This window comes from Gymnoscopelus braueri (assembly GCF_963280865.1).
Source record: "Gymnoscopelus braueri genome assembly, chromosome: 23".
Classification (NCBI taxonomy): Eukaryota; Metazoa; Chordata; class Actinopteri; order Myctophiformes; family Myctophidae; genus Gymnoscopelus; species Gymnoscopelus braueri.
This window is the reverse complement of record NC_137625.1, coordinates 36,788,119-36,810,911: the sequence shown is the minus strand read 5'-3', so window position 1 is coordinate 36,810,911 and position 22,793 is coordinate 36,788,119. Positions and strand designations below refer to the sequence as shown.

Genomic DNA, 22,793 nt, shown 5'->3' with positions numbered 1-22,793 from the left:
ACTTGACCATATTTCAAATATAGTGATATAGCCGAGCTACAAGCTTGTTGATCTGTTATTTTCACGATATTGAATTCTATATATCTAATTCTGGAAAACCTTTGTAACACAGCAATGCATTGATATAAAAAAATATTATGTACTTTGTCAATGGTACTTTTTAATAATTATGTATTTCTGAAAGTATGCATTTTTGAATGACTAAGTATTTTTAAAAGAATGTAGCATGTAGCAAGCATACAAAAAAATATGCGAGAGAGAGAGAGAGTGTGTGCATGTGTGTGGCTGCTGCTTGTTGCTCAGTTGGAGTCAGGAGATAATGAGCTGACAATGATAGTGATAGTGTCTGAGGGGAGAGCGGAGGAAGAGCTAGAAGAAGAGAGAGAGAGACCACCTTTCAGAACGATAGAGGGAAAGAGACCCAGCAGAGAATATAGCAGGGATATGGAGGGGGAAGATAGACCAACACGCACGCATTTCACAATATTCCATTCCAATTACAGTAACTACAACACTCCAACTTGGAGACACTTTTCTGACACACACGGTGTATTTACACAATTATAGACACACGGACATGGACACACGGACACCCACACGTGCACTCACATGCACGCGTACACAGACATGAAGAAGCTTTCAGTTATTCTCTAAAAAGCCCAGTTCAGACCAAAGATTTGCCGAGTTAAAACTTGCAACCACTTGCACCAGAATTCCCCAAACTGTGGTTTGCAACATTCTAACCACTTAAACCCTCTAGTCTTAACCACTCAAACCCCAGTATCCTTATTGTGGGGAAATCTTTCTCTGAAAGTAACTACAAAACCGACAAGCTCACAACGTGTCGCTGTGAGCTTGTAGATCGGCTATTTTTTGGCAAATGTTCCCCCCAGAATATGGATGCCGGGGTTCAAGGGGTTAAAACTGGCAGTGTTGGGAAAAAGTACTAAACCCTTTTACTTAAGTAAACGTATCAATACTGCCATGTAGAAATACTCTGTTACAAGTAAAAGTCTGAAGAATTCTAATATTACTTGAGTAAAAGTACAAAAGTATTGGTATCAAAATGTACTTAAAGTACTAAAAGCACTAAAATGTATACAAATATTTTGAAAATAGCAGATCTACAAGCTCACAGCGACGCATTGTGAGCTTGTAGATCGGCTATTTTCAAATGGCCGAAATGTATAGGGCTGAAGTGGGTTATGTATGTTTTGTAATAATAAGCTGAGACCGTGACGACGTTTCCACAGCAACACCTTTTGCCATGTCGCATCAACCCAGACATAACAGTTAGGGACAGATAAACACAGAAGTCATAGTAATGACCGTGACATTTGATACGTCCCAAAACATTTCCCTCAATCAACCAGTGTCAACCGCTCTAAAACGGGGTCATTCAGACCGCAGTCATTTGTCTCTGCAACGTTTTAAAACGGTTTGGCCTACAGTATGACACGCTCAAAATAGAGACAGTACATTCAAAGTGGTTAAAGTTGCTTTGTTTCATTTCTTTAGAAAAAACGGGTCAAAAGGGTATTGAGATGTCAGAGAGAGAGAGAGAGAGAGAGAGAGAGAGAGAGAGAGAGAGAGAGAGAAGAGAGAGAGACAGGGGGGAGAGGGGGGGGGTTTAAAAACAGACACACATGAATAAGAGAGAAAGAGAGATGATGTAAGAGAGGCTAAATCAGAGAGAGAGAAAGAGGAAAAAAAGAGAGTGTTAGGCGAGGAGCAGTGAGTGAAATGCAGAGACTATGAAACATACTGTACCTGGAGTGTCCTTATAGAGCAGTGGTTCTCAAACAAGATTTAAAGGACCCCCCTTAACTCTGACAGTATACAAATGGAACCAAATGGTCCCGTAAGGGTCAGAGTTACAGACTTGTAAGGGTCAATTTAGACCCCCCTTAAAGAACCCTGAGAGTCCCAGGACCCCACTTTGAGAACCACTGTTATAGAGCACCGAAGTCTGATGTCACTGCCTCTAGAGGGCGCTATCCGTGTTGAAATCCCCATAGGGGAATCTTAGATCACGTCATATAAGAACTTTGTTTCAAAAATAAGCAAATCACTGCATCGTTTAGGATATTCATTCATATTTGATACAGAAATTTTGAATTTAAGTCGAGTCATAACTCTTTTTTTACTGTTTGATAATCTTTTATTTAGGTGGTCATGACCATTATTTTAATTTACACCATTCACCAAAAGGGGGTCATCCCTATGTTCCCCAGGTTCTATGTTCCCCACTTACCTTAGGTTTCGGGTTAGGGTTAGGCTTCGGCTTCGGTTTAGGGTTAGGGTTAGGGTTAGGTAAGCGGGGAACATAGAACCCAGGGAACATAGAACCCAGGGAACATAGAACCGTGTAGGCTACCGTTGAAACTGTGTTTGTTACAAAACACTGTGAAATCGATCACCCGACTAGTAAACTTGCAAGTATTGTGTTTGTTATGGACAGGGCATCCGTATGACTAAATGGATGGACAAAGGGTGGAACAATATTCAAAATTGGTTCCTCTAATTGCATTCTGTTGAATACATGGCTCTGTTGGGTATGCTGTCCGCTGCACACATGCACACACGCACGCACAAACACTCAATTAACCCATAAGACCGGGAAAGCATCTGTCATTTTAGATTTCAACCACTTTAACCAATATCTAACCATTATCTAAAAATAGCAGATATACAAGTAGATCTGCTATTAATTGAAAAATCATGAAAAATATAGCAAATCTTTGAATATATATTTTTGTAACATTTGTAACTTAAATCTTTACTTATGGAGATTTTACAAATGTCTCCCAATTTTTTTTCAAACGTATGTTGCTATAATCAGTGGTTCTCAAACTCTTTCATATCAAGGGCCCCCAAAATGATCTGTATTTTGCCGCGGACCCCCATCTCTAAATATGTTGTTCCAGGGACCCCCCAGAAGCAAAGATTTAAGTTACAAATATTTGGTTTAAAATATATATATATTCAAAGATTTGCACACATTTTCACGATTTTTCAAAAAATCTACAAGCAGATCTACAAGCTTGAATAGCCAAAGAAATCTAAAATGACACATAGATGCATTCCCGGTCTTAATGGATTAACAGGCCAGCGTCCTCAGACACACAGCTGTGTTAAGTAAACAGCAGGGACTCCCAGCTAACTCTGTGGCCTGGTGCATAGATACAGATCATAGTGTTCATTGATTTGAATGACTGTTTGGTTCATGTTCATTTCTGTTTGGCTGGCGGGTTGCTTGTCATTGTAGGTGAACAGTTTATCACACAGGCAGGTTGTTAAGCCGGCGGCCAGAGGTGGACATTTGGGCTCCATTTTGTGCCGTTTAGCAGAGCTGACACACTTGCAGTTGGACATAGTCAGTGTTGTGTGAATGTTAATAGAAATAGATGTTGATAAAAAAAAGTGACAAGTTGTTATTGTGTATCAGCTCTGTTGCCGCAACACTGTCTGAGGCTGATTGCACACCACGGGCGCGCGCACTCACACAGACACACACACACAAATGCACACGCACACGCACACGCACACGCACACGCACACGCACACACACACACACACACACACACACACACACACACACACACACACACACACACACACACACAACGATGTCTGATTGCCTGGCTTAAAACTCTTACTGTTGTGCTGTCAGTACAGGTGGCAGGTGGATGCCGTTTGTGAAAAATGTGTGTGTGTGTGTGTGTGTCTTTCTGCCTCTGCCTCATCTGTTAATCTCATCTCATTCTCATCCTTCTCTCTCTCTCTCTCCTCTCTGATTCCATCTTTCTCGTTCCCTTTCTATTTACCTCTCCATATTTCTCTCCCTTGTTCTGCTTTCCTCGCCAACTCCATCATTCCCTGCTTTCATTATCTTCCCCTCCCCTCCCCTTCTTTCTCTCTCTCTCTCTCTCTCTCTCTCTCTCTCTCTCTCTCTCTCTCTCTCTCTCTCTCTCTCTCTCTCTCTCTCTCTCTCTCTCTCTCTCTCTCTCTCTCTCTCTCTCTCTGTCTGTCTCTCTCTTTGTCCCTCCACTGATCCAGGCTGCTATAGATCCATATATTAGTCTGTGTGATGACACCACTGTCTGCTGGACTGTATCAATTCACTTCACTTCTTTTGTTTTATTGGTGTGAATGTTTGTGAAGAGAGAAGCAATATTGTCATTGTCTGCGGGGTGCATATCAACACCGAACAATAATAAAATCTATTCCCCTTCTGTCGCCTTTTGTAACTCTCTCTCTCTCTCTCTCCAAACTCGATCTACAAGCTCACAACGAGTTTCACCACTGTGACGCGTTGTGATCTTTAGATTTTGCCTATTTTCGGTAGCCTGACACTCAGCCTGAATTTTCATTTCGTTTCACTCCATTATTCAGTCTGAAAGCCCTCTTAATGCAGCCGATTTCTGAGATGGGGGCGTGGCCAAAGTTTTTTTTTCAAAGACTCTTTGGCGATTGGTTCATACTGGATTATCCCGATCCCGATTCATCGTACAGATTTTCAACCGAGAAACACCCGCCTTCGACAGCGTCACCAGACCCTGAATGCGAGGCAAACAATTCAGGGGGTGGAGCCAGGCTATATTTTCGGTGCACGGCACCAACATGCAACTAAGTACAATTATACAACAGGTAGTTCCGAGCAAGCAATCTGATTGGTTGAAATAGCTATCTAGCCGTGCTTCAAACCAGCATGATAGCACGGGCCTAATCACATTAATAAATCACTCCGCACTGCAGTCCGCACCTGATTAGACCATATATGGCACAGCTGTGCTGTGACGTCACGCTGTCCCACGGTAGTAAAACAAACAGACAGTAGCCTGACCCACCGCCGCCACCGGAGAACAAACAGCTATGCAAAATGGACTATGTTGTTAATTTTGACTTATTTGGTGGACTTAACGGTTGATCAATGGTTAGATCGTACGAAGGTATCGCACTGCGAAAATAGCCAATCTACAAGTTCACAATGCGTCGCCATCGCGACGCGTTGTCAGCTTGTAGATCAGTTATTTTGGCCACGTGACACGGAGCATATAGCCTACTGGAATCAGCTGTGTTGATGAGACGTCCCTCAGAGCGCTGCTACAGGGACTATTTAATGTCTCAGTCAAATAAACTCTTCTCTTTACAGGGAAAACGGATAATAGCGAAACATTTTTATTATGAATTGCCCCACAATATGAATACATTTGGATGTGTTTTGTTGGTAACTGTTGTATAATCGCAATATTACACTCGAGGGTGTGCTTTACCTACATTATTGGCACTTCAGTGATGCTTGCGGAACTCGGCTCCGCCTCGTTCCTGACCGCATCACTGGCGTGCCAATAATGACGGCAAAGCACACCCTCTTGTGTAATATTGCTTAATTCTTAACCCCACCCTAAGTCATTTACTTATTGTAAGCAGTGGTGTAAAGTGACTGAGTACACATACTCAAGTTCTGGACTTAAGTAAACATTTGAGGTACTTTTACTTTACTGGAGTATTTCCAATTTTCAATACTTTTACTTCCACTCCACTACATCTCAGAGACAGATATGTACTTTTACTCCACTACAATTTTTTGAAAACATAAAACATTACTTACTAATTACTTTGTAGATTTTGATTATTATTACAAAACATACATTAACCACTTCAACCCTATATACACTTCGGCAATTTGAAAATAGCCGATCTACAAGCTCACAATGCGTCGCGATGAGACGCATTGTGAGCTTGTAGATCTGCTATTGTCAAAAGATTATTATACATTTGAAAACGTTTTGCTTTTGTTACTTTAAGTACATTTTGATACCAATACTTTTGTACTTTCACTCAAGCTAATTTGTAATACTTACTTTTACTTGTAACAGAGTATTTCTACATTACAGTATTGATACTTTTACTCAAGTAAAACATGTGAGTACTTTTTCCAACACTGATTGTAAGCATAACTCCCCAGATCTTTTTAACCACTTAAACCCCATATGATTGAGCGGAGTCCCTCGAGGCTCAATTCTAGTGTCTTTTCTGTTTTCTGTTATGGTGGGGAAAGCTTTTGCAGAAAATAGCCGATTGACAAGCTTGTCGATACGGATGCTGGGGTTTAAATGGTTAAAACCAAAAAACAACCATTTATCTTGTGAGGACCAGGAAAATGATTATAGCAATGTCAATTCTTCAAATCCTAATATACTTGTGGGGACATTATGGCCCTAACAAGTATGGTAACACACACACACACACACACACACACGCGCGCGCGCACACACGCCCGCCCACACGCACACGCCTCCCCTCCACCAAAGCCAAGCCAGCTTCTGGCTTGTGTTTCACTAGAGTTCATTACAGGAAATGGTGATGAGTGTGTCTCCAGCTCATCTGTGTTTGCATGGCTGTTCTCCCAGTGCAGCGTAGCCATGTGTGTTCATGTTTGTGCTGGTGTGTGTATTTAAATGTGTGTGTGGTCTGGGCACTTGTGTAAGCTGGTGTGTGTGTGTGTGTGTGTGTGTGTGTGTGTGTGTGTGTGTGTGTGTGTGTGTGTGTGTGTGTGTGTGTGTGTGTGTGTGTGTGTATGTGTGTGTGTGTGTGTGTGTGTGTGTGTGTGTGTGTGTGTGTGTGTGCGTGTGCGTGTGCGTGTGTGTGTGCGTGTGTGTGTGTGTGGGTGTGTGTTTACATGCATGTGTGTCTGTGAAGCGTGACTGACCATCTGGCACCAGTTGCTCTTCAGTGATATTTCACTCTTGGCTCTCATCTGGTCACACTTCACTGCTTCACTGTGAGCAAAACATCTCTCAGGCAAGAGTGTGTGTGTGTGTGTGTGTGTGTGTGTGTGTGTGTGTGTGTGTGTGTGTGTGTGTGTGTGTGTGTGTGTGTGTGTGTGTGTGTGTGTGTGTGTGTGTGTGTGTGTGTGTGCACACGTGCGCACGTTGGATATGTGTGTATGTGTACTGTATTGTAATGTTTGTCTATATTTAATAATACATAAATTGTCTATTTCATTGATAATTGTATTCTAGTTTATTCTATTATAAGTTGACACTTATGATCCATAATACATAAAAAACACTTGAGCTGACAATAAAGTCCCACTGTTTGTCATCCAGTTTATATATTTGCCAAACAGCTCCAAATCCCAGAGCTGTCAGTCTGATGAACTGCAGACATTGATGTTTATACTTTTTGACACAGTGGACAGCTCTAACTTGACAATAATGTGGTAATTAAGTGCTAACATTGTCATACTGTTGCCTATTTGAAAACAGTTTGTTTCTTGCGATATATTATTATTATTATCCTACTATATAATAAGGAAACCTCTGTCTGTCAGTCAGTCACTTACTCACTCATAACCTGTCTGTTCCATAGGTTCTCCTCAGTGGTTTGAGCAATTTATCTGAACTTGCACACAGGCATTGACCGTTAGCATATGCAGACAACCATGACACCTGTTTATTACTTTCCCAAAATGTAAGCTGTTTATTAACCTTTCTGTGTAAACACCGGAGATTCAGAGTTCAGGCTATGGGATCTGTCACCATGGTGACAGCCCTGCAAGCTATGGGATCATCTCTAGCCACTGCGGCTACACACTTAGCTCAAACAGCTTAAACATAAACTTCTCATGGTTTTGGGTGCTAAAAATTCCACGTTGGGTCGTAAATGACCGGGTTGCCACACACCGGGTCCACGGACCCCCAAGGGGTCTGCGAAGCATTCGCTGGGGGTCCGCGACGACCTGCCTCACAAAAATGATATTTATTTAATTACATTTTATAATGTGCCCATCCCAAGCTGATTTCCCACTGCATGGTTACTGCTTTGGGTAGCTGAAAACAGATCCTCCTTTAACAATGCATACTTAAGTCGTTCACATCTTCGTTCAACTACGATCGTCACTCTTAACAACTCTCTCCCCCACACTGTCTGTCTCACCACCTGTGCTCAATCAATGCCATTACACATTTGGTATGGAATTTTGTTTTAACATACTACTGTACCTTTCAAAAGGCATTTCAGAGATAAAATTGCGGAGCAGTCCCGTAAATGTATCATTTTTGTCCCACATGAAGTGTGGGACAATTGTCTGTAAATTTCCCCTGTAAAACCCTCAAGTGGAAAGTTTTCAGCTTTGCTGAAAAACAGATTGTTAGCTGCAACCAGGGGTTACAGCTAACAGCTAAACCTGTTCCTCTGGGAGGCGAACAGGTTTCTTACTATCTGATTACCATCTCTACCCACCAGAAGAAAGTGGGCTTTAAGGAAGGCATTAAAGAAATGTGAAAGCAGAATCTGTTTGGAGCACTCATAACACAATAATGATGAGACAGACAAGAATTACATTTCCAAAGTATGAGAGAGTTTAAAGGTATTATAATACAGTGGAGCCAACCTACACGTCATCAATGGGACATACTAGCTGACTCAATCAAAGCAATGGGCAGCACATACTTAAATAGGCTTCACCCAGTCTCCACCCCTTCAGGGTGGGGTGTAACCCAATTTCTTCAAGGTACTTTCATAGTCAAATTTGACACCTTCTTCATTAACACATGACACGAGAAGACGGTGAGAACAGACAGTCTCAATACACATTGTTTGCATTACTTAAGTACAGGTGCCAGCCAGTCTTAAAAAGCAGGGTGGAGTCACAGACTGGGGGAAACTTAAAAAGCAATATCTGTATACATTGGTTTGTTCTTTAGAGTGTTTACTTCTTTATAAATTTCCATGACATTCCCTGATTTAAACATTTAAAGAACTCTTGAGATTGCGAGACAGAAAACAAAAAAATGCATAATGTGAACAGTAAACGTCATCCAGGCAGATGCGAAAAACCTACAGTTTCTTTTTCTTGCACTAGGAAAATTCAGCTGCAGCCCCCTTTTTATCATTCCTCCAGGGCGACTTCATAAAAATGACTGGATACATTTAATAACAGCATTTAACAACCAAATGTCATGCGCTCCTGTGCGCAGGAGAACTTCCTCAAAAACATTTTGACATGAAAAACAGAAAATCTTCAGCTCAGGAAAGCCTCCATCCAAAATCGTCCAGTCTCTCACGTCGCAGTGTCCCACAGGCCCATTCGGTCAAAAACGACACTCCAGGTTGATACAAGCTAAGCTTGTAGCCCCCCGTCAGCTCAAAGACCTCATAGCATCTGCGTCCACTCCACCTGGCATCAGCCAACCGATCATCTCATCCCAATCCAGAACTCCGTTCCTCCCAAACCTTCAGGATTCAGCGTTTCAGAGCGCTTCCTTGTCCCTCAAGGCACACACTCCATTTCTGTAAAAGAAACACAAGATGTATAAATAATCTCATCTTTACAAGGGTTCATACATGCAAAATCACAGAATTCTAGAAACTCCCATTCAGAGCCAGAGCCGGGCATAATTTCAACATTCAGCCAAAATCTATTACACACAGGGATATATAGGGTTAGATGAAATCTTTTCAAATAGTATAGCATACGAAAAAAACATATCACTGTGTTATAGCAAACCACGATACTCAATACCACACAAGCCGTAGAGATATTTAGCACGTTGTCATCATCTCCAATTCCTCCTCTCTCAGAACAGTTCCACTGCCGTTCAAAAGTGGACCTGCGAATAAACACTCACAATAACATTATTTAACATACCCTAACTAAACCACATGTATGGAATTTATTTAGAGGCACTCCACTGGCTATAGTAAACTAATCTTACTTCACGTTTAGAAATCCATTCTCAAACCAATACTAGTTACCAATTACCATACAATTCATTAAATTAATATTGCTATTTAGTGATGTGGTCCTGCAGTCCTGTGTCTGTGTCACTAAGAGAGAAGCAATCATTTACTACAAAAACATCTTAAAGAGAAACAGAATAAAACATGACATGAATTAGCATCATTCAATATAAATATAAGCACACACAGAAACCATGTCATATGTTTACACAGTCCTTATGCTCAATTATTCAGTAGGAAAAGCACTAGGATACTTCAAATCAGAATAAACAATTAAAACAATCAAAAAACATACTTACCCCCACAGCTTGGACGCCCAGAAAGTTTCACTCTTCCTCGTACCAAAGAAATTACAACACAATACTTTCCGACGCGCATGCCAATAGTTTAGGAATTAGTAATATTAGTAATTAGTTGTTAGTCACAGAAGGACACAAGATAAACACTCATAACATAGCAATATGAATTCACATCAAAATAACAGTCAGCCTCCCACGCATTAAATTCTGCAACCCTAAAGGAAACTGGGGACATTATAAAACAATCAACACATCATATATACATAACCTTTTCCTTATGTTCAAAACCTGGAGAAGAACACTTTAAGCAAGATATTAAGACAAGGAAAAACATCTCAATTTAGTACGGTCAATCTTTGCTCGTGAGGCGTCCCTCAGAGAGCAAAAACTCTTAAAATGGCTTACAAGGCGTCAACGTCGCATTCTCTCGCAAAATGACCAGGCTGATGACAGTTCCAACATAACCACTCATCTAATGTGGTCACATCAGCCGGACCACCATTATCTGGAGCATAGAATTCCAATTGAGCCATTAGCAGTCTATCACCCGTGGCTTTTGACTTTTTCAGTTGAAGAATAGAAATTCCTACCTACTATTATTATATAATATTTAATTTTCCTATCTATCTAAAACAATTTATCTATCTCCTGTTAACTATTTAACAGGCTACCATAACAAAAGGATTCAATACTCACTTTGAATTTTAAGCTACTCAGTACCCCTCCTTTTCAAGACAGCAGAATAGCGGTTTTCTCGAGGCCTCGGTCCGTCCCGACAGGCCTTTAAAAAAATCCATGTACTTACAGATGCGGAACCTTAACCTTGATCAAAAGGTAATTGTGCTGTTCTTGTACACACAACATTACAATAAACAACACTCGCACAGACACACACACACTTATACAGACCATTCATTCTGTGCTAACTTTGTTGTAACTCTGTACAACCGGACCCGCAGGCCGGACAAAAGTCCCCCTGAACAGACAGCCGGCGACCGTTTGATTGATTGATTGAATAACTTCTATACCAATACATGCAAAAACTAAAAGAGTCACTGAACGCATTTACACAACCTTACTAAACATGACCTCCTAACGGTTTGAGTGTGTCGGCTTATGATTACTGCGTTTCTCCGACTGACGTTAATCGGCAACACTAAAAAACATTCCACCAAGAATACAAATTTAAAAGATTAAAACACGTCCACAGCCTCCATTTTTTCATATATTGTATCCTCAAGGCTGTATTCAAAAAATCAAGCAAAGTCCCTCTAATCTGTGTCATGCGCATGAAGGCGAGACTTTTCAGTCTCCCTACATATAGACCATCAAAAAGCCTATGGTGATCACAATTCATCACTAATACTTCAAAACTGAAACAATGTCTCCCACTAGTACACCCAAACAGATTCCCCACTAACAAGACACTTACTGCGGTGATTGGCTGAACAGCGAAAGACTGGTTGGGCCTCCAAAGCAGGACAGGACACCCCTCCACTGTACTGCCAAACACCGACAGCAGCAAACCCAGTCCAAAAATCGTCGGCGTAGGACTTCCAAATGTGAAAGCAGAATCTGTTTTCAGCACTCATAACACAATAATGATGAGACAGACAAGAATTAAATTTCCAAAGTATGAGAGAGTTTAAAGGTATTATAATACAGTGGAGCCAACCTACACGTCATCAATGGGACATACTAGCTGACTCAATCAAAGCAATGGGCAGCACATACTTAAATAGGCTTCACCCAGTCTCCACCCCTTCAGGGTGGGGTGTAACCCAATTTCTTCAAGGTACTTTCATAGTCAAATTTGACACCTTCTTCATTAACACATGACACGAGAAGACGGTGAGAACAGACAGTCTCAATACACATTGTTTGCATTACTTAAGTACAGGTGCCAGCCAGTCTTAAAAAGCAGGGTGGAGTCACAGACTGCGGGAAACTTAAAAAGCAATATCTGTATACATTGGTTTGTTCTTTAGAGTGTTTACTTCTTTATAAATTTCCATGACAGAAACATTGGGACAAATTGGGGTGAAATGCTCCACAGACTGCAGTATAGAAAACAAAACAAGATGTAAAAAACATGGTATAATAAAATGTACATTTTTTAGCTGTAGCCACTATAAAGCAGCAGTAGTGCAAAGTAAGTGTGCCGGCGATTTGAGCAAAAAGAACAACAACATGTGTGCTCTGTTGTGAGCAAAAGAGTATTTACAGAAATGAAGACATTTGGCCTGGCGGTTCCGGTCATTGTTCAGTGCTCTGATAGCCTGAGGGGAAAACAACTATTTCTGTGTCTCTCTGTAGTGAGTCTTAAGTCAGAGTTATACTCAGATGACGCGCACCAGAAACAGCCGATCTACAAGCTCACAACGCAACCGGTACGGCACGCAACCAACTATAAATCAGTTATTTGGACCATTGCCTAAGCCAGTGGTTTTCAACCTTTTTCATGCCAAGGACCCCTAAATTGATATACATTTGGCCGCGGACCCCCATCTGAAAATGTTTTGACCCAAGGACCCCTAGAAGCAAAGATTGAGTTAAAAATGATCACTTTAATATAAAAAGTATATATATATATTCAAAGATATGCACACATTTTCAAGATTTTTCTAAATATATCTGCTATTTTTTAATAGCCAAAGTTAAACGGGTAAACTGATTGTGACGCTATGTTAACTAATTTTGCTGGAGACCCCCTGGTACCCCCCCAAGGACCACTGGTGATCCCCGGACCACTGGTTGAGAACCACTGGCCTATAAGCTCTTTCTGTGTCTCCTGTAGTGAGTCTTATATCTGAGTTATACTCGGATGACCCGCACCAGAAACAGCCGACCTACAAGCTCGCAACGCAACCAAGTATAAATCAGACATATTTGTTCCGGGCTCTGGTAGCCTGAGGGGGAAAAGCTCTTTCTGTGTCTCTCTGTTGGCGAGTCCATACAGCAAGCAGAGGGAAAAACAGTGGAACCCAGCCAGTCTGTCGCGGCCGTCGAAATAACATTTAAATCCTCTGTCCACTGACAGTAATTAGCCCATAATGTAGAAGCATTTGGCATAAATCGGGGCCTCTCTGTTTAACACCACGCGGAAACATGGAGCACTTTGTCAGGGCTGTCGATACCCAGGGTCATGGACACGGCATTTAAATAAAGAGGAACCTGGCTCGGAGAAAAACATTACAGGGGACTATTATGGGCCGACACTGACAAGCCAATCAGTAGCCTAGCGTTGTCATGTCTGGTCCGTCTCTGCAGGGAGACTCTGGCAGGTCCAGTGTAAGTGGGCAGTTAATGGTCCAGCCTTCCTCTCCTGTCTGACAGCCCTCCTCTGTTCCTTGTCAGGCCATAGTCTTCATCACTGCCTCAACCTGGGTTGACAGTGTACAGTTTGGTCAGGGTATACTCTCTCTCTCTCTCTCTCTCTCTTGATTGCTCTCACTCTTGCTCCATCACTTGCCATCCTTCTATTGTGCCTCTCCCTACCTCTCTCTGTCAGTGGTGGAAAGTATTTCCAATTTGCAATACTTTTACCTCTACTCCACTACTAGAGGCAAATATTGTACTTTTACTCCACTACAATTATTTGAAAATTTGCGTTACTTGTTACTTTGCAGATATAAATTACTATATTATAGAACATACATTAACCACTTTAGCCCTATTTCATACATAGGCTATTTGAAAATAGTCGATCTACAAGCTCACAACGTGTCACATCGCGACGCGTTGTGAGCTTGTAGATCTGCTAATTTCAAACATTAGTACTTTTACTTTTGGTACTTTAAGTATATTTCGATGCCAATACTTTTGCACTTTTACTCAAGTAACATTTTGAACGCAGGCCTTTTTTTACTTGTAACAGAATATTTTTTATATTGCGGTATTGCTACTTTTACTTAAAATATCCGAGTACTTCTTCCGCCACTGCTCTCTCTCTCCTTCTTTATTTTAATTGCCCTCACTCTCCTCTCTCTTTATTTTAATTGCCCTCACTCTCCTCTCTCTCCTCTGACTCTCACAGAACCCCCCCCCCTCTCTCTCTCTCTCTCTCTGTACCTAACCCCCCCCCCCCCCCCCCGCTTTGAAAGACAGACTGAGAGGTAGCCTTCACTCTTCCTTTCAGTCTACTTCTACTTCTTCTCTCGCCTCGGTGTCCAGTATCCTGACAGTCACACGTCTGAATGCTAAATTAGCACTGGTTTGGTGCTGGCTCTCTCTCTCTCACTGTCTGTACAGTATACGTGTACAGACAGTGTCTGTACACATAGTGCTTAGACCACCGTTTCACAAACAGCGGGCCAGGACCCATGATTGGGTCGCGCGGACCAAGTTTATGGGTCGCGAGTAAATATCCTACATTAAAAACATGTATTAAAACATATTTCTAAAGGTTAAAACAAAGTTTTTTCATTATAACAGTTCCAAAAAAAATCTAAAGTATTTAATTAATAAAATCTAATTATTTCCATAAATAAATAAAAATAAAAAAACTTTGAAGAAGTAGTGAAAATAGTAGATCTGCAAGCTGGCAACACGCCGCGAAGCGACGCGTTGTGAGCTTGTAGATTTGCTATTTTCACTAGTTTGGGGCCTAGTTTGCCGGGCAAATGTCAAATTGCTCTAGACTACAGCTAACTCTCTCTCTCTCTCTCTCTCTCTCTCTCTCTCTCTCTCTCTCTCTCTCTCTGCTGCTGTGAGTTGACATTTAACATGGAGGACGCTATACAAATTTAAAATCCTGAGTGTACTCACTCTGACTAGTGTACAATTTGACTGTGGACAGGGCCTCTGTCTGTCTGTTTGTCTATAGAGACGTCTGCTGACATACAATAATGTCAGTGTGTCTGATCTGTCTCTCTCTGTCTCTTGAAGGTTTTTGATTGATTTTCTCCCGTTGTCTCTCTCTACTCTCTCTCCCATCCCTCTCTCTGCTTTATTTCTCTCTCCCATTTCTTATCACTCATCTTTACCTCTCTCTCTCTCTCTCTCTCTCTCTCTCTCTCTCTCTCTCTCTCTCTCTCTCTCTCTCTCTCTCTCTCTCTCTCTCTCTCTCTCTTTCTCTCTCTCTCTCTCTCTCTAAGTTGTTATAAATTACATGAATGTGGTTTTAATTTAATGGTGGGTGTTAAAAGCATATTTTGTGTGTGTTCTCTCTTGAATGAGGACTGTTCTGATGTCTGTTTGAGTGTAAAGGCTTGGTTAAAGGTCTCTCTCTCTCTCTCTCTCTCTCTCTCTCTCTCTCTCTCTCTCTCTCTCTCTCTCTCTCTCTCTCTCTCTCTCTCTCTCTCTCTCTCTCTCTCTCTCTCTCTCTCTCTCCCTCCCTCCCCCCTCTAGATGTACATCCAGACCACCACTCTGACCATCTCTCTGAGTCTGTCGGCCTCGGTGTCTCTGGGGATGCTCTACATGCCTAAAGTCTACGTCATCCTCCTGCACCCGGAGCAAAACGTTCCCAAGCGCAAACGCAGCTTCAAGGTATAACCGTGCAACTCCAGCAGCCAGTTTTGAATGTTTTTTTTATGTTGAAAACTGTTTATTTTTCGTATCATCAAGGTTTAGGGAGGACGGGGAGACTGAAGGCAGATACATTCCGTACATAGACGACTAGAAAGCCCGAAAAGCCGCGCATAGGAGCCGCGAATCCCCTCCATTTACTTTTTGGACCATATCGAAGGCGCGCAGACTCAAGCGAACTGGAGCCACGTGAGGCACCACTGAGCGAGCTAAAGCGAGCGGGTTGCCGTAACGAACGTTGCGACGTTCGCTTGAGCCTACACAGCGCCGTCCGAGTTATATACCGATAGTTACAGAATCGTAAATCATGTTATTTCACCGTGGGATTTGCGGCTCCTATGCACGGCTTTTCTGGTTTTAGTCGTCTATTTCGGAATTGTCAATCCGTGCTATTTCACCGTGTTCTGTGAGATCAGGCTGGTGTGGGGGTGAAATGTGACGTGTGTGTTTTGTCGTGAAGGCCATCGTGACAGCGGCCACCATGACTGGTAAACTGCAGAAAGGAGGCGACCGGCCCAACGGAGAGGTGAAGACAGAACTGTGTGAAAGCATGGAGACCAACAGTGAGTAAGAGAACACTCCGATTTTTTCTAAGTACACATATAAAGTACTGCATAGTGTAACATAAATATATAAATACATACACACACACACACACACTGTCAAATCCTGATGTTAATTTAAACGATGTGAAGCCTGCGGAGCTAGGCTTCACGTCGCGACTCAAAGGAGCACCAATTCCTGATCAGCTGATCAGTCACACGCTCACTCCATCTGATTGGGGCCGGTTAACCCGTTCAAACCGGGAACGCATCTATACTTTGGCTATTCAAAAATAGATACAAGATACAAAAACAGATACAAGCTCATAGCGCGGCACCGAGTGCCGCGCTATGAGCTTTGTAGATCTGCTATTTTTGAAAAATTGTGAATATTTGTGCAAATCTTAGAATATATATTATTTTTAAAAGTGAACTGTTTTAACTCCATTCTTTGCTTCTGGGGGTCCCTGGAACAAAATATTTTGAGATCCACGGCCAAATACGTATAATTTTGAGGGGCCCTTGACATGAAAAAGTTTGAGAACCACTGATATTATACCAACATAGGTTTTTTCAAAAAACTGTTTATTTAGAAGACATTAAGTAGAATCCCCCAGAAGCAAAGATTTGAGTTACACATGTTTGCTTTAAAATATATATATTCAAAGATTTGTAGACATTTTCATGATTTAAAAAAAAAAAATCAGATCTACAAGCTCATAGGGCGGCACTCGGTGCTGCGCTATGAGCTTGAAGATCTGCTATTTTTGAATAGCCCAAAGAAATCTAAACATGACACAGATGCGTTCCTGGTCTTAATGGATTAAACCTCCCTGCTCACAGCTCATTCTTCTTGCTGCTGCTCTGCTATGCTGCTTTGTGCTCTGCTCTATGAAGAGCACCACCACCCCAGCATCCACCTGTGGGCTCTGTTTCTATGATTCCCTTATTATGGGGGTCTATGTCATTCCAGTCCCTGTATAAGCTAGTTGGCAAATCATTTATTATAATTCATGCCCACAGGGAATGAATGAAATGAGACAGAGCCGTGACGCCAAATATGCTTATACATATTTATGCTTAATACATTTATGCTCAATAAATATATTCATTCAATCCAAGAGTTGTGTGACTGAACTCTTGAGGTTTTAAAGATGCTGACATTGAAGGAACTCCGAGGGTGGATGCAGACTGGGCCCGATTGATTCTTCCGTATCCGAGTACACTTAATTCAACAAAAAAAAATGCATCATTAACTTACTGACCAGCAAGTAATTAATTTGTTAAATTTACCAACAAGTGGGTGACTTTGCCCCTCACCTGAAAACCCCATTTGCTAATGCTATAGAAACAACTGCAAACCTTCTATTCCAAACCTTTTCAAGAGAAGTTTGGTGAAAGAAGCAATTTGCTGTGAGTTATTTTCATGTTAATGAGGACATGAGTTTAAATACAGATGGAGAATAAATTGATTTCTCTGCAAATGTTTTATGCATGGCAAAACAGCCACTACACTGGTTTGTTTTTGAGAGGGAGCGAGAGTTGGTTTATTGTACAGGTTTGAAAAGACCTTTCTGAACAAGAAAAACAACTTGCAGTTTTGTGTGTGTGTGTGTGTGTGTGTGTGTGTGTGTGTGTGTGTGTGTGTGTGTGTGTGTGTGTGTGTGTGTGTGTGTGTGTGTGTGTGTGTGTGTGTGTGTGTGTGTGTGTGTGTGTGTGTGTGCGCGCGCGCGCGTGCGTGCGTGTGTGTTGTATCTATCTAATAATGTGGTCCCCACTCCTTCAATTCAATTCCATTTTATTGTAGTGCCAAATCACAACAAGTTGTCTCAGGACACTTTGCGTAGGCCTATAGAGCCGAGACTCGACATTGTCCCACCCTGCACCCCGCAAGCAATCTTTTTGCGACAGTGGCAATGAAAGAAACGTCTGGCAGACCCATGGCTCTAGGTTGGGCGGCCATCGGACTTGACCGTGTTGGGTGGGGCAAAATTACTGCATCTATCTACTTCAACACATACACATTTTCATCCACACAGAGCCACTCACATTCACAGAATTTCCTCACATTCACTCTCACATTTACACTATAATGATTCACACAGAATCTTTCAGGTAGTCACACAGAATCAAACCTGCTTCACATAATGATTCACACAGAATCTTTCAGGTAGTCACACAGAAGCTAACCTGCTTCACTATAATGATTCACACAGAATCTTTCAGGCAGTCACACAGAAGCTAACCTGCTTCCTATAATGATTCACACAGAATCTTTCAGGTAGTCACACAGATCTAACCTGCTTCAGGTAGTCACACAGAATCTAACCTGCACACCTATGTAGGTACATACTTCAATTAGGAACCACATAGACTCTACCATAAACCTATGTAGGTACACACTTCAATAAGGAACCACACAGACTCTCACTCTACCTATTGAAAGATATACTAAATCTACCTTAAACCTGGGAGCCACATACTCTACTGTACCTATTGAAAGATATACTAAATATACCTTAAACCTGGGGGCCACATTAACAATAACAACAACGACAACAATTACTGAAAGAATATTCTCAACAACTATCTGTTAATTGATAAACTGTATTCCTCACTCTCTATCTTGCTCTGCTCTAGACAATATCTGTGTGTAAGTCAGTGAGCGTGGGTGCGTGAGTGTGTATGAGAGTGTGTGCGTGTCACTGTCTCTCCTTCCTTAATCTGTAATGTCACAAGAACATTAACAAAAGTAACAATTGAGAATGACAATCAACTATTTTTCACATCCAATCCCTACACCGAATACCGCTGAGCGTGGTATGGCGGTTATTCTAGATATATAGAATAAATATAGATACACTAGTTTACCTGGTCATTAACCTATGTTAACATAGCTCTGTATTTGTCACTCTGCTATAAGTCTAATCACATCCATTTAACAACAATTAAAGGCAGCATTTTATCAATTCGACATGAAAGTTGCTAAAAGTATGAAATTCAGTGGAGTATTGTAGAACAAACTATTTACTACACTTACATTTTGGGTATTTTCTAGAACTATTTCTCACAAGCATTTAATCAAATTTTTCTATTTACGCAGGCTTCACTGATTGTCCTGCTTACTGGGTACTTTTAGTCTAAATATTTTTCAGGTCCTAACACTTTTGTTACCTGTACTAAAGTGTATCATTTAGCCTTAGGGATACAATCCTGAATTTAGTGAACCTTGTATACTTTCAAGATCCCGGGTCCTCGCTTATTATTACTATAACAAATTTAACAATGATTAGAAAAAATTATAAGAATATAATAGATTCACACCTCCTTTAAACAAATCAAAACGTGTTCTTCTTACTACAATACTCTCTTACTCATGAAACGATGAACATTTATAAAACAACAACACACATTTAAAACAATATTTAGCAACACGCAATTACTCCTTAGACTATTGTTTGACTCCTCTATCAATACACATTTGGAAAAGTTTAGAATTCCTCCATCATGACAGTGTAATTTAAATAAATCATTCCATACCGTGTACAGACTCCAACCAAAACAGAGAGAGGAGGGAAGGGCAAGCCTTACCTTAATTTGCAGCACTGCGGACTCCTTCTCTGTTTGTTGGAGGATCTGCCAAACGGGTTAGGAATCCTGTTCGTGACGCCAAAAATGTATTGTAGAAGTATTTTAAGGGATGGTATAATATAAAGGTTAGATATAAGCAACCATATAACTTCTTCCTCAGGTGGGGGGGGGGGGGGGGGAGACAGAGAGGGAGATACAATCATAGGTTATACGAGTGGTAAATAACAATAGTAAATATAATAGTGTAAGATAGTATATTATGGTATATCATATAGTATAATAATAATGTTAGTGCAAAGAAACAAAACAGACAGAAATGGCTTCTCAGAATGGTTTCTCTCCTCGCTTTATAGTTAACTGATTTTTAACCCTTTTAAATGTTAAATAAAGCAATACAACACTGGATAATTTGTCCCAGTACCATTCTTACAGGTGAATGATCTCTCATATACCAGTGTGGTTAGCTTACATGTCCAAATAGCTTGTGGCTAGATTCACTACTTTCAGAATAGCTTTCAAGTATTTCAGCTACTTTTTTCACCATGTAACTGGGTTGCTATGACAAAAGTTACATTGCTACATTTTCAGTGACACATCACCATCAAAGAGCACAACACAAGTTGAGTGCAGTTCGTCCATTACATGCCATTTCCATTAAATTTTAGCTACTTACTTCTGAGTTTTGAGTGGTTTTGGTCAATCACACCTAAGAAAGAATTCTCCATCTCATCCATTAGTTTTTACACCGTCATGTGTTTCACCCAATCACTCAATGTCATGATGCACTATTTTCCAACTAATGGGTTCATTAAACACATCATAAGAGCCTGCCTGTGCCCATATCAGCCAGGTACTAAAATAAAAACGAAAAACAAAAACCTTTCATTCTTACAAACAAACAAACAAACAAACAAACATAAAAACGCTTCAGAACCATGTCAGCCTGCCCTCACTACTCTTCTCACAAAGACGCTTCCGTGTCAGGGACCCGTACACAGAACACATTGAAATGCACATACGCAAAATGTGTTGCCACTTGCCAAGTCGAGTCTTTGCATTGACTTTGTATGTAATCGCGCCACTCAAACACATATTTTTTATTTTCCATGGGTTCAGAGTTACAGACCCAAAAGAGTCCATTTGAACCCCTGGTGGTCCCCAGACCTGACGCTGAGAAAAAGCGTGTGTGTAGTGTGTGTGTATGTGTGTTGTGTACAGGTGAGCGTGCCTGGACATCCATGCAGGTGCATAATGGCCGAGGCGGTGGGCTCCAGTCCACCAGACACACCCGTCCTGCCAGTCAGCACTTTGTTGTTTGTGTCAGAGGAGGAACTGGGTCACAGTTCATTTATTTACTCATTAGTGAAAAAGTGCCGAGTCATCGTGGCCCAGTAGTGCACACTGTGGAAAAAGTTTGCAAATTAATACGAGTTCGGCGCTTAGCGTGGACACTTCCTTTATGCAACAATGACAAGCACCCCCCCCCCCCCACTCCATCCCCAAAAAACTGAAAAGAAAAAAGAAAACAACAACGGGTGGAAAAAGTCAGCGAGTTTTATAACACACCACATTTTGCTAAGAGGGGCTGTTTTTCTTTGGAAAATGTCAATACTGAGCCAGGGGGCATTTCTCATAATTGAAAAAAAAGAAGATGATGAAGGGTGGAAAAAACTATTTCATGCTGCATCACTCCAATTCTGTTTTTCATATTATTGACTTTTCTCTCTTTTTTTTTTCAATCAGGAATCATTTTTCTATCATTTTGCCTACTTCTCTTGTGGCAGGGTAATAGACAGTGAAAATGTGAACGAACATGACTACAATACATTACATGAGGAGGATAACGGCAGTACAGATCTAAAGCCTGATTTATGTTTGAAAAAAAATACATGATCTACAAGCTCCTAGATTGGCTATTTTTGGAATATAGTATAGTATATATCGTGCTGCTGTGAGTTGACTTTTAGTGCCGCGTTATGAGCTTGTAGATCAGCTATTTTTGAAAAATCTTGAAAATGTGTGCATTTCTTTGAATATAGGCTATATATGTTTTTGTTTTTTTTAAAGCAAACTGTTTTAACTCAAATCTTTGCTTCTGGGGGCCCCTGGCACAAAACATTTTCAGATGGCCAAATGTATATGGCCAAATGTATATCAATTTAGGGGTCCTTGGCATGGAAAAGGTTGAAAACCACTGGGATAGATGAACACTGAGGATTTGACTGTGTACAGGGCCTCTGTCTGTCTATAGAGACGTCTGCTCTCATACAATATGTCCGTATGTCAGATATATGTCAATATGTCTGATCTGTCTCTCGGTCTCTTGAAGGTTTTTGACTGATTGTCTCCCTTTGTCTCTCTCTACTCTCTCTCCACCATCTCTCTCTCCTTCCCTCTGCTTTATTTCTCTCTCCCATTTTTTCTCACTCTAACATCTTTACCTTCGGTCTCTCTCTCTCTCTCTCTCTCTCTCTCTCTCTCTCTCTCTCTCTCTCTCTCTCTCTCTCTCTATCTCTCTCTCTATCTCTCTCTCTGTCCATGTAGCTTCATCAACTAAGATGACATACGTCAGTTACAGCAACCACGCCATCTGAGAAGACCTGAGATGACAGAGAGAAGAGGAATGGACGGATGGATAGATGAGAGAGAGAGAGAGAGAGAGAGAGAGAGAGAGAGAGAGAGAGAGAGAGGGAAAGGGGGACTGTAGAAGTCAAAGGGAAAGAGGGCGGGTCCACCCCTCCCCTCTCATAGAATAAGCCACGCCCCCATCTCAGCTGATTGCTCATGGGAAGTGATGGACAACTGGCTGGGGGCTCCTCCTACTGACAACCAAGCATGAGACATTTTGTATTGTTCTGCATCAAACCCCCTTTGGCCACAGAGAGAGGCGGGACCACACAGACCAATTAGCCAATCAGTGTGCCTGCTTTTCTTTTTTTTCTTTTTTTTCTGCCGCTCACAGCTCATTGGTCCAACCATGAACTTCAACATTTTAAACAAAAAAAAGAAAACTAATCATAAAAATGGACGCAAATTGAATGTGTGACGTGTCACAGGGAGCCTGCAGTCGACCAGGAAAAAA

At 41.3% G+C, this 22,793-nt stretch overlaps 1 protein-coding gene across 1 annotated transcript in view; it reads left to right on the top strand.

Moving 5' to 3' along the window:
* grm8a (glutamate receptor, metabotropic 8a) overlaps positions 1 to 22,305 on the top strand; it is a gene marked incomplete at its 3' end in the record, with an annotated part of 401,396 nt that extends 379,091 nt beyond the window's left edge. Inside the window, exons 11-13 of the mRNA XM_080420982.1 lie at positions 15,399 to 15,539; positions 16,039 to 16,141; positions 22,256 to 22,305. Of these exons, the coding sequence (XP_080277108.1) occupies positions 15,399 to 15,539; positions 16,039 to 16,141; positions 22,256 to 22,305 (294 nt within the window). The remainder of the gene's footprint in view (positions 1 to 15,398; positions 15,540 to 16,038; positions 16,142 to 22,255) is intronic.
* Positions 22,306 to 22,793: the final 488 nt, after the last annotated feature.